Source organism: Durio zibethinus, chromosome 9 (genome assembly GCF_047325235.1).
Source record: "Durio zibethinus cultivar Kanyao isolate XHJ-2024 chromosome 9, ASM4732523v1, whole genome shotgun sequence".
Lineage (NCBI taxonomy): Eukaryota > Viridiplantae > Streptophyta > Magnoliopsida > Malvales > Malvaceae > Durio > Durio zibethinus.
The window spans coordinates 28,069,812-28,081,511 of NC_143170.1; the positions used below are offsets into that span (position 1 = coordinate 28,069,812).

At 33.8% G+C, this 11,700-nt stretch overlaps 1 protein-coding gene and 1 pseudogene across 6 annotated transcripts; one reads left to right on the plus strand and one right to left on the minus strand.

The window, feature by feature from the left end:
- The first annotated feature begins 1,029 nt into the window (after positions 1–1,029).
- Positions 1,030–10,365, plus strand: LOC111314420 (polycomb group protein EMBRYONIC FLOWER 2). 5 transcript variants are annotated; one of them, XM_022915771.2, is made up of 21 exons: positions 1,030–1,159; positions 1,274–1,400; positions 1,715–1,862; positions 2,110–2,165; positions 2,632–2,746; positions 2,872–3,031; positions 3,176–3,315; positions 4,150–4,212; positions 4,324–4,445; positions 4,959–5,023; positions 5,427–5,479; positions 5,589–5,642; positions 5,727–5,786; positions 6,216–6,262; positions 6,359–6,480; positions 7,045–7,261; positions 7,806–7,854; positions 8,384–8,467; positions 8,971–9,050; positions 9,565–9,654; positions 9,951–10,365. In XM_022915771.2, exons 2-21 carry the CDS (start codon positions 1,363–1,365, stop codon positions 10,072–10,074), a joined length of 1,887 nt encoding a protein of 628 aa, XP_022771506.2. In that variant the 5' UTR covers positions 1,030–1,159; positions 1,274–1,362; the 3' UTR covers positions 10,075–10,365. The 5 variants fall into 5 exon arrangements, with proteins under 5 accessions (XP_022771506.2, XP_022771514.2, XP_089622270.1 ...); XM_022915779.2 differs by having other exon boundaries at positions 4,339–4,445; XM_089766144.1 differs by lacking the exon at positions 2,110–2,165.
- Positions 10,366–10,656: 291 nt separating this feature from the next.
- On the minus strand, positions 10,657–11,341 carry LOC111318089 (oleosin Cor a 13-like; annotated as a pseudogene). The gene is made up of 2 exons (XR_016345351.1): positions 11,014–11,341; positions 10,657–10,924 (listed from the first exon to the last, which is right to left on the minus strand). The product of XR_016345351.1 is annotated as an oleosin Cor a 13-like (transcript).
- Between the last annotated feature and the right edge of the window lie 359 nt (positions 11,342–11,700).

An 11,700-nucleotide genomic window follows, 5' to 3' on the forward strand; every position in this document is an offset into this window, starting at 1 on the left:
TTTTTATGGTAGTAAAAAATTGGCAAAGAAATCCAAGTTTGGCTGTTAATGATTAAGTGTGAACTAAATGACAGATAATTTTCCATCTAAAAAAAGGTTTGATAATCAAAGCTTAATCAACCTTCTGGATTTATTTTTGTCCAAGAAATCTTTTCTTATCTTACACCAAGTTAAAGTTTAAGGTACAAGAGAGTTTACTCGTCTTTTAACCATTTAAGTTCGAACTCGTAAAAAATTTATTCAAAATTAATTTTTTATAAATTCATTAAATTTAATTAAATAAAAATATTTGAATAATAATAATAATAATAATAATAATAATAATAATAATAATTTAACGGTGCCAAAAATAGATTAAATCTAGCTATCCACCAAAAGAAAAATCTTACTAAAATTCCGTTGTTTACTATATTAATTAACTTTGATAATCAACTGTGTTTTGGTGAGGCATAGATTCATTAAGATTTCTTGCCAAAAAATGTTTTATTACATTGTGTTTAAATTAAAATAATATCCCATATTAAAAAAAAAATTATTTCATTCTTTTATATTTTATATATTTTTATTACTTATCAATTTATGTTCGATTGGGAATATTTCAGAAATAAAGTTTTGTACGTATTATATGTAAAAGAGTGCGTTTTTAAATATATTTGATTGTTTTATATATATAAAAAAATTATAATTTTTCATATTGATAATATGGTCAAGATATATAGATTTTGTTTGATCTTAATTTATTTTTTAATAATTTTAAAGATGCATTTTTAATTATGATTTAATATATTTTAATATTTTCACAAAAATTTGAGTGTTTATAATTAAATAATAGGTATATATATGGATTTAAATATTATTTTTTTCTAAAATTATACCATTTGCTAAAAAATTACTGCTCTTAATTGGGGATTATTTTCATACTTGGTAAGTTGGAGTTGAAATTTGTCAAAAATTAAAAAAAAAAAAAAAAGCGAAATTATTCTTTGAAAAAAAAACACTAAAAAAGGAAAAAAAAGCTTCGAGAATGGTGCGTGGGTAAGAGCCACTGTCGAAACGCACAAAAACTCACACTTTCGCACACTTTCCTCCATTTCTCCTCAAAGGGTTCAATTCCATTCCAATTTCGAAGCTCCCAATTAGGGTTCTTACTTTGTCAAAGGTCAGTTCATCTTGATCTCCCAATTCTATTGCAATTGAGTTTTTTTTTTGGTTAATAGATACTTCAAATTTAAAACTAATTAGAGTTTTTACAAGGTTGGTTTCTGCTTTGCAGGTTCCAGTTGGTTAATTTTAAAGATAAATTGTGGTGGAATAGAGTTGAGAGAAAGCTATGATACTAAACTTAAGCATTAGCTAATAAGAATGCCGGGCATTCCTTTAGTGGCTCGTGAAACCTCCTCGTATGTTCTCTCTGATTAAACCCATATTTAATGTTTCTCTGTTCATCATTGCCAATATGTTATACTAATATTAGTGTTTGGTTTTTGAGTTTTGCTTAATTTCTGGTTATGTCATGGTAGATTTATCATTTGCTATATGATATTCTTTTCAAGGGCATTGTGAGAGTGTCTTGTTCCGGGTCTTATGTTTGGTGATGGTTGATTTGTTGTGGAATTTTTAGTTTGTTGTTGCATTGTAATGAAGTGTGATTTGGACTATGGCTATTTGGATAAGTTCATGAGTAGGGGTTCTCGTTTGTGTTTTGTTTTTCCAGCTCTTCAAGAAGCACAGATCAGATGTGCCGAGAAGATTCCCGCGTGCATTTATCTGCAGAAGAGGAAATTGCTGCTGAGGAGAGTCTATCTATTTATTGCAAGCCTGTAGAACTCTATAACATTCTTCAAAGACGAGCTGTAAGAAATGTAATATTTCTGCTTCTTGTTGCATTGGCCATTTTATGTTTTTATTCAGATTGGCTGTCTTGTTTCTCTTCCAGATATGGTGTCATTTGACATTGTAGACAGTTAATTCTGCTTGCTGCTTTGAATCATCTTTGTTTTCTTTTCATTGGAAGATATTTTCCTTTTATCTCTAACATGTATGTTTGTTGATTTTATTCTACCTATTACTTGTGGCCATGTTTCAATGTTTTTTTAAATTTATTTGCAGCCATCATTTCTTCAAAGATGTTTGCGTTACAAAATTCAGGCAAAACACAAAAGGAGGTAATTTTTTAATCTGGTAATTGGAAGTACTATATATTCTTAAAGGTTATGGTTGCAAGTGCTTACTACAGCAGTTTCTGTTATAGTGGATCAATGGGAGAACTTAAAGGGCATATTGACCTTCATTTGTGCTCTTTGGTGGAAGAAGTATAGGGATTTTGAGGATAAATATTGATGGCTTTTAGGATAGGCAAATCTGTTATGTGTATTCTTATGTTTGACAGTACATATGCTTGCTGGAATTAGCATCAGTTAGGGAGCAATGAGAAGTTTCTTTTGTTACAATAGGTTTAATTCTTATCATTTTGTGTGATTATGAATGAATTTATTGAGTAAAATTTTGATGATGATCATTTGTTAGTTAGTGTTGCTTGTTGAGGTGTGCTGTCTTGTTTGCTGTGGTCAAAATTTTCTATATACAGGTAAATTTGAGTTATTAACTACATTTTCTTTGGTTGATACGTAGAATACAAATGACAGTGTCCATATCCGGGATTGTGAATGAAGATGTACAAACTCAAAATCATTTTCCACTATACATCTTGTTGGCAAGGCTAGTTTCTGATGTTACAGTTGCTGAGGTACGGTGTTTCATGTGTATATATTCAAGCTAAATTCATTAGTCAGTTTATCTTCTTTTGGGTGTTGTTGTACTCTTTTTGTACTTCATTTATGATATATTTACTGTTTGAATCCCACAATGAAGTATTCTGCAGTTTATCGTTTTCGTCGGGCATGTATCTTGTCGAGCTTCACTGGCATCGAAGGCAGTAATCAATCTCAAGCAAATTTCATTCTCCCTGAGATTAATAAGCTAGCTATGGAGGCCAAATCTGGCTCGCTTGCCATTTTACTTGTCAGCTTTCGTATGTATTTCATAGATCCTTTATGTGCAGTTGCATTCATTAGAACCTTTATAATAGCTTAATTTTAGTATGAATTGTAGAAAATTTCTTGAATTTCACTTTATTTTGCATTTTCTTTAATTCAAATTCAATTTATCCTTACAGCAAATGTTGGAGGGTGCTGCCTATGGGGTAGGATACCATTGGAATCACTATATTTGTCATGGGAGAAATCCCCAAACTTGAGTTTGGGACAAAGAGCGGGGATGATATTACCTGTTGAAATGCATTCTTGCTTATTGAAGGTGTGGCATCAGAGCTTACTGGTCCTTTTTTTTTTTTATTCTGGAGTTCTGTACTACCAATTGCTTAGCTACTATTTCTGTGGACATCATTGCCAATGTTGTCTAAGACTAAGTGAAGGGCTTTTCTTGGTTTTTTTTCTGTATTTATGGTTGAGTCATTAATGTGTCACTCCTAAGGCAGTGCTCAAATTTGGCTTCTGGGACAATTTTATTTGATGCACTTCTCAAACATAAAATAACATTATTAAAGAATGATTTGGAATCGAACCTTTGGCCTTCGATTCTTTCCTTGGTGTTTTCATTGGGCGTATAGCTGTAACATTATTCAACAATGCCATCTCTCATTCTGAGCTTCAGAATACATCCTAAGCTTTGTTTGAGTTGAATATATAAGTTGAACTCCTCCCATGTACATGTGTGAGAGCTTGAAAGAAAATTTTGACTGCAGTTGAGAAGTTGGTAGAAACAGAGAAATATTTGTACAACAATACCCATGGAATATAGTGGTTGACAGTGTGGTAAGCAAGTAGCATAGGGCTCTATGTTTGTGGGTTGTTGATTGTGTTGCTAAAGCACTCCTTAGTTCAATCAGGTTCCCCTGCGCTTATCTGTTTTATGAGCAGAACTTAACTGGCCAGAGCGCTTTGTCATGAGCAGTTTTGCTGCTTCTATTGTTGCTGACTGCTAATGAAATGTCACTTTAGCCATGTATACAACTTGCTTTAGATGCCTTGTTCTAACCAGTGTAGAAAATGGCAATGAGTGTTCAAGCGGTGATGATTGAAACTTTTATAAATGTCTGAATCACGGTTACTTTTTTTTTATCTGCTGCAGTTGAATTGTTTGAATGAGGACAAATGCATCTTAATCCAAAGTTCCAGCAATTCTTTGTCAATGGTATGTCCTTGAATTCTCATTTTCTTGTTTCATTTAGAATAGTCATTTCTGATTTGTCTTCTAGAAATGATTTACTTATGGTATTTAATTTGACTATTTTTGCTCCAAAAGAACAAACCATTGCAGCTGCAGGTCATCATTTCTGCCGAGGAGGTTGGGGCGAAGGAAAAATCTCCCTATAATTCATACACATGCAGTGGTGTTTCTTCTTCATCTCTGTCTCATATTATTCGGTAATCCTTATAGTAATTATCATTCTTATTACCAAATGTAGTTTTGCTGTTCTAATCAAACCTATTCACCTCTCTATATTCTAAAAATTTGATCATCTTACACAATTTTGCCTGTTGTCGATATGTGTATGAAAATAACCTTGACCTTTCTTTAACTAGCTCATCCATCTCTTCATTGTTCAGTCTATTTTCTCTCTAAATTGAACTTAAAATTTATAATACTGGAGGTTGATTTATTTTATTGAACCTTTGGTACTCCAAGGAAAGTTATTTTACTAGAATGTGGTGACCACCTGCCCTCCAAACATATTGATTTACTACCCATCTAAAAATATTCATATTTAAGTTCTTATAGACTATAATTTTGTCTTTCAAACCTAAACCTTTCTCAGCAAGAGAAATAATTAATTAGTTGGAAGAAGAAGGGATTGTGCATGTGCTTGATGTGATTTCCTCTTGAACCATGGTTTGCATCTCTTTCTAAGACTGAAAATTTGCTGCTTTTGGTTCTAGGTTGAGAGCAGGGAATGTCATCTTTAATTACAGATATTACAATAATAAGTTGCAGAGGACTGAAGGTATTATTTCTTCTTCCAATTTTTTTTTTTTGGGGGGGGGGGGGGAGGGTGTGAATCATAGATGTGTTGTGCTGTACTTGCCTTGTAAGTAGTCGAAGTGTGGGAGAGTATTTGACTAGGAAATTGCAGTCTGAAATTATAGATGCTATTTTTGGTTGGTAAAGCTGTTGGCACTAATTAGAATTGGAGTCAAATATTTTCTTGTTGTTAGATCCTTTTCTTTAGCTGCTTATAACTCAAGCAAAGGATTATTTTTCTTTAAATTTTTTGGTTCTTCCCTCCTGGTGTAGTAGACACCTTTGTTGTCTAGTTAATCATTAGCATTTTGTTTTGAAATTTTTATATAATTTATGTGTTGTACTCATCTTATTGATATAATGTAATAAATTTCATTTGCTTGCAGTAACTGAAGACTTCTCTTGTCCTTTCTGCTTGGTAAAATGTGCAAGTTTTAAGGTTGTTCCTTTTGTTTCTATTTTTCCTTATTCTATATCATTTTGATTCAAATGAATTTGAATTGATAGTACTTAGACATTTATGGTTGAAGCTTAAATTTTTTATATAGGGTTTGAGGCATCACTTGCCAGCATCCCATGATCTCTTCAACTTTGAATTTTGGGTCGGTAAACTTCAGGAATCTGTGGTGGCATTCTGATAATTGATGCTTGCATACCAAAATTTCTAATACATAAATACTTTGTAGGTAACTGAAGAGTATCAAGCTGTTAATGTGTCAGTCAAAACTGATAGTTGGAGATCTGAGGTCAGAACATTTTCTTGCCAAGCCTTGCAGTACTCTGTTTGTTAACTTGTTTCTGTTTTATTTTCCCTTCTCATAACTGAATTAAAACTAGCTCCTAAATTAACTGATTTGGACAAATGTTTATGGGTCAGGCCACCAGACCCTTTTGAAATTAATATCAATTCTTTCAAATTTATAAGGAAAAAGATTCTGAAATAGTTCAAAGTTTGAGTTTTATTTTACTTAAAGATTAAGGTGAAATTTGCCAATTTACTATGACTCAATATTGAATTCGCCACTGTACTTCAAATTAGTTACATGGTGAATGAAGACGCTAGCTTCTATCTTCAGATAGAAGAGAGGATAGGAACCTTGCAAGTATAACTAGTTTTTGTATAACTTGTCATTTTTGTCACTCTTGTAATTTAAAAATGTATGTATTCTATTCAGATTGTTGCAGATGGTATTGATCCTAAACAACAGACTTTTTTCTTTTGGTAAGTTGTTTGACTTGCCATTTTATGTGCTAGTGAGTTTCTTTGCCTTCATGTTATTTCCATAATCTGAAGTTGGTAGCTCATATGCATGCACAGCTCTAAGCAATTAAGGCGTAGACGACCAAAGAGCCTGGTTCAAAATGCAAGACATGTACATCCAGTTTTCTTGGAGTCAAATCTGCCAGCAGGAGGCTCTGAGCTTCTTGACAAGGCACATGGTATAACATTGTTATTAATGATTGCATACTTATTAGTTTTCTATAAAAAGGTTATTTTGTTTAACCATATTTAATATATTGTTTACGAAATGGAAGGTTCTCTAGGTGTTCCCGTACATGGAAAACTGAAACAAGGTTATGGAATGAAAAATGAAACAGAAAAATGCCAGCTTTGACTAAAAATAATCTCTTCCTAGTAATCCTTCTAAATGGGTTGACATTAGGTGTTTGAATTTGAGGTACTAATTTTTGGCATCTCCAATTATGTTTCTTCAAACATTCCAGGCTAAAAGCAAGATCTTAAGCAGCATGATCTGGGGCCAAAAATCTAATGCATGTAAGATGGAACTCTATGGTGCTTGACTCAAGTCCTTAGAAATGCAAGAGATGCCTAAAAATTACCAATAGATCATATGGCCAAACAATTTTTATGAGTATACCATTGTTGAAAGACCTGTACTATGTGCATAAGTCTCGAACTTTCTAGATTGAGCTGATCAGCTGTAGGGATCATGTTTGTCACTTTAGCTCATTCAAATAATGATGAAAGGGCTGTTGTCTCAGGTGGAAACATTTTACGAAATGCTAGAATTGGTGCTTTGGAGTGTGCTCCACATCTTCCGTCCAGTTCCAACGTTGCAGGGGTTTCAGGTGCTGCAGGACAATCATATTCTGATTCAGAACGTGTACAATCAACGTCTGGAAACAATCTTATGCCCCCTGCCTTGTTGCAATTTGCAAAGACAAGAAAAATATCAATGGAACGTTCTGATCCAAGGAAGTATGTCTGGGTTTTTTTTCTCTATTCAATTAATTTATACCAGCACTGTGCAGTTGTAAAATGCTTTACTTATTTTCATAAGAACATGGCTGATGGAGCTTGTTGTGGGTGTTTAAAGGCATTGCCTAGTCATTTTTTTGTACCTTTCTGCATTAGGTATTTTCTGATGCAAATGGTAAAAGCTATTGTTGTATGATTATTTTGCTAGAGAATTTTGGTCTCAGAACTGTAGGGGGTGGGAGGTACTTTCTCCACTTCCCTATGTGTCAAGTGGCCACTGCCATTCCTGATTCAGGCATAGCTGTTCTAAATCCAATAACCACCATCTCCCTCCCATTTTAGCCATATAAGTGACAAGAATAGCTGTAACCAGCCAGTTAAAAGATGAAACTTTGTTCTTATAAAGCTGATGCGCTCTTTTGGGCATGTCTCTTGTTTAGATAATTTGCTTCTTTCGCCACCATGCATTCTTTTCCCCTAAGATAAAGGGTTTATTGCTGAACCATGAATATGGGTTTGATATTTTCCTTCTATGTCTTTTCAGCCGTACGCTCCTACAAAAGCGACAGTTTTTTCACTCACATAGAGCACAGGTAACTGACTACTTTGTAATTTGTATTTGTTATCTGGTTCTGGAAAAGTGTGTGGTATCCATAATTTGTACAGTGCGAAAAATGAGAGAGAAAGGAGAAAGAAAAATATTGCCTTCCGTTGCTTTACATTTATCTCACACATACATTACCGCTGTTAAAGAGTAAGGATCTAATTTTTGATTTGTGCCCTAGATAGCTGTCTGTGGAGGGCATATGAAATGGATGGGGACTGTGGTTCCGGTTTTCCCTTTGGCTTTGCTTGGTAGGAAGGATGGAAAACTTGTTAATCTAATCCTTAAAATTCATAACCACTTTTCTACTTTGTAGCTTAACAATTAGATTAACAAGATTTCCATCTTTTCTACCAAGCAAAGCTTTTGAAATATGTTGTGTGGTACACTTAATTTGCCTTTGCATAGCATTAGTTTTTGTCAAGAAAACTGAGTAATTGTCAACTATGAAATTCTTGACTGATCTCACTTTCATTTTATGCTTCAAAATCTCTGAAACTGGATATCGCTGCTTGAAGCCAATGGTGATAGATCAAGTATTGTCTGACAGAGACAGCGAGGATGAGGTTGATGATGATGTTGCAGATTTTGAAGATCGAAGGGTATGTTATTTATTTGTTTATTGTTTCATAATCTTGTAATTATAATGCTTGTTTGGAAGGACATATTGTGTAAGATTTTGGTCAGTGGCTAAATAAAAATTGAAGGATGATGTAGGTATTGACAAGCACCATTTTAAAGGCAGTCTTTAGACTAATGTACAGAAAGCTCAGAAGCATAGTAACCATTTTGATATTAGTAGATTTGTTTCAAAGGAAAAATATTAAGGATGATTTGCGAAAAGATGTGTAGATTTTAATCTCATGAAAATGCTTTTGGGGATGTAAATTGAATTGGTGTGACTCAATTACCTGCAATGTGGACAAGGTAGGAATTGAAATCAGTGAACATATGAACAATTACTAACATTTACAAACCATTACAAAAATGACATCATGGTACTCTGAATGTCTGCAATGCCTAGGTCGCTCTTGAATGAATTGCATCCTGGTAAAGCTGTTTTTTCATTTACAAGATTGCATTAATATACATTAGCACCTTGCAGATGCTTGATGATTTTGTTGATGTAACCAAAGATGAGAAGCAAATAATGCATTTATGGAACTCGTTTGTGAGGAAGCAAAGGTAACCTCATCTTTCTACTTTTCTTTGGTTTTTTGCTTTTCTCTATTTCTTTTCCCTTTTTCACTTGAAACAGGTTGTCAAAATGACATATAATCCATTCCATTATAACTTATAAGTTCTCTAGAGAAAGGGGTTGCGTCATGGATGCAAGGACCTAGGATTTGCCATTCTAATATAAGCAATGTTTCTGGCATTCTTCTCTGCCCATGTCCTTGCTTGGACGTTCCTCTAAAGTGGTTTTTTTCCCTCCTCTTCTCTCTCTCTCTCTCTAACTATGATGCAAAAAGTATGTTTTAACACTATTGAACCCGACTGATTTGATACCCAGGATGTTGGTTTTGTTTTTTTTTTCCTGTTTTTGGTGTTTCATTGGCAGTTTCTTCATTTCACACGTGATTTGAGTAATTCAATAGTTCTTTAATTGTTTCTCTTATTTGGTTGATTAGATTCGAATTAGTGTTGTGGTTATCCATTTGCTGTTTCTGTTTTTAATCTTTTGTTTTCATCTTGGCAGGATGTTGGCAGATGGTCATATTCCATGGGCCTGTGAAGCATTTTCAAAGTTACATGGGCCTGACCTTGTCAAAACCCCAGCTCTCATCTGGTAGATCTTCTCTTTTTTGTTTTCATTCAAAATTATTGCTGTGTGCTTCAGGCATTCTGCTTCTACTTTTTTATACCCTCTTCTGGTAGTTTCATTCATTTTTTTTTTTGTATGCATTTGCTGGGCTGACTATATTATACTAGTGTTCTGAGTATTTCTGATTGGTTGATGTATAAAATCATCTTCATAATGCTGCCTCTTCTGCATGAGATTTGTAGTTTTGCTGCCCCCATTTTATGTGTATCTTGGATGTATGATTTAATGTAGTCAAAATTAACCATCTGTTGCATTGGCAGGTGTTGGAGATTATTCATGATTAAGCTGTGGAATCATGGTCTCCTCGATGCTCGAACTATGAATAACTGTAATATAATTCTGGAACAATGCCAAAAGCGGGATTCAGATCCTATAAAATGCTAAAGGCAGGTAATTTTTGCTTGCTTTTTGGCAATAGGCAATTGGTAAACAACATGATGCAGAAATGTTGCTCACCAGCCACCCTCCCATTTTTATAATGGTCGGTGACCTTAAGGCCAACTGTGTTGCTGTAGTTTTGTACAATCAACTGGAATAATTCACATGTCTTGGTATTCTTAATTCCTTTACAGAAGCTTTTTTTTTTCTTTTTTTTTTCTGCAATCTCTTTGTTTGCTTTTGTCACTTGTTTTTCTTTTTCGTTTTTACTAAGCACTATTCTGTCCTGGTTTTGAATTTGATGTTTCCCTTCTTTAATCCTGTTTATTTTGTATCTTACATGTTTAAAATAAAAATTATATTCAAATGTTGATGCATCAAACATATAATATATATTTCTGTTATATATATATATATTGTTATATATATTTGTAAAAATTGTATTTAAATTTAAATCTAAATAGAGGTAAGAAAAAAAAAAAGGGAAGAAAAAATATTGAAATTTAAACTAAACCCACACCAGAGGACCGACAACAACAACAACAAATGTTTATGAAAGTGAATTATTACTCAAGTTTTCAACAAAACCATACCCCAAGTTTTTATACTACTTATAAATTTGGAATATTGTCATAGAATTAACAGGAACATTCTAATGACTTAAAGAGAAGGCCAGACTGCTATGATAGCCATTTGATCCGCAGAAATCAATTGCAAAGCGGCACAAATTACCTAAGAAGAACTTGCACCTGTGAGCTGCTCAGTCCTGTCCTTCATCTCCCAAGCCTTGCTAGCAAGCTTCATACGAGCCTGGTCCAACTGATCCACCCCTAGTAGGTGTCTTCCGGTAACATACCTACAAATCATTGAAAAACAAAAACGTCACATTTTCTTTTAATAAAAACAATTATAAAAAGAATAACTTGTTTTAATTTGTAAATGCACCTATAAAACCACGGCAACACAGTTACTGCCGCAACACCGAAGCCGTCGGAAGCCACGAAACCTGTGACTAGGAGAGCTGCTGCAATGACAGCAGGGACAAGAACCGGACTGAAAGTGACGAAAAGTGGAGTAGCTATTGTGAGTGCAATAACCGTGCCAGCCAGGGTCAAACCGGAGAGGATAAGGAGGTAACCCCGGCGGTAACAGCCGTATTCGTCCTCACTATCTGGTGGGACCTTGGTTGATCAGCCATTGATGCAAAAAATTAAATGTCAAGAAATTGAAGAATAAATTCTTGTATATTAATCAATTGATGAGCTTGAGAAAGAGGTGGGTTTAATATAGAGGGAAAAAGAAGGGCATGTGTTGATGATGCTTCCATGCAGGGGCTGCTTGTAAGAAAGTGGTTGGTTTTAGGACACGCAGATTCTCGTCGGATTTGAGGTTTGTTGGAAAATTGCAGATGACCATTCTCATTATGTGCGTTCGGACATTCATTCTCCATTCTTAATAACTCTTAACTAAACAAAAATACATTAAAACCAAAATTTTTATAAATTTCTACAATTTATTTAACAAGATAAAAGGGTACTAAAAAACTTTTATTCTTATTTTTCATAGTTTTTTTTTTTTGCTATGTAAGCATTTAATTATCACTTCAGTTCTTGATTTCTTTCATAACACTTG

Coding starts and splice junctions, on each gene's coding strand:
- LOC111314420 (XM_022915771.2), top strand. CDS start 1,363: ATGCCGGGCATTCCTTTAGTGGCTCGTGAAACCTCCTC. Junction 5,480..5,588: donor TAAAATGTGCAAGTTTTAAG/GTTGTTCCTTTT, acceptor TTTTTTATATAG/GGTTTGAGGCATCACTTGCC. Junction 5,643..5,726: donor TCTTCAACTTTGAATTTTGG/GTCGGTAAACTT, acceptor AATACTTTGTAG/GTAACTGAAGAGTATCAAGC.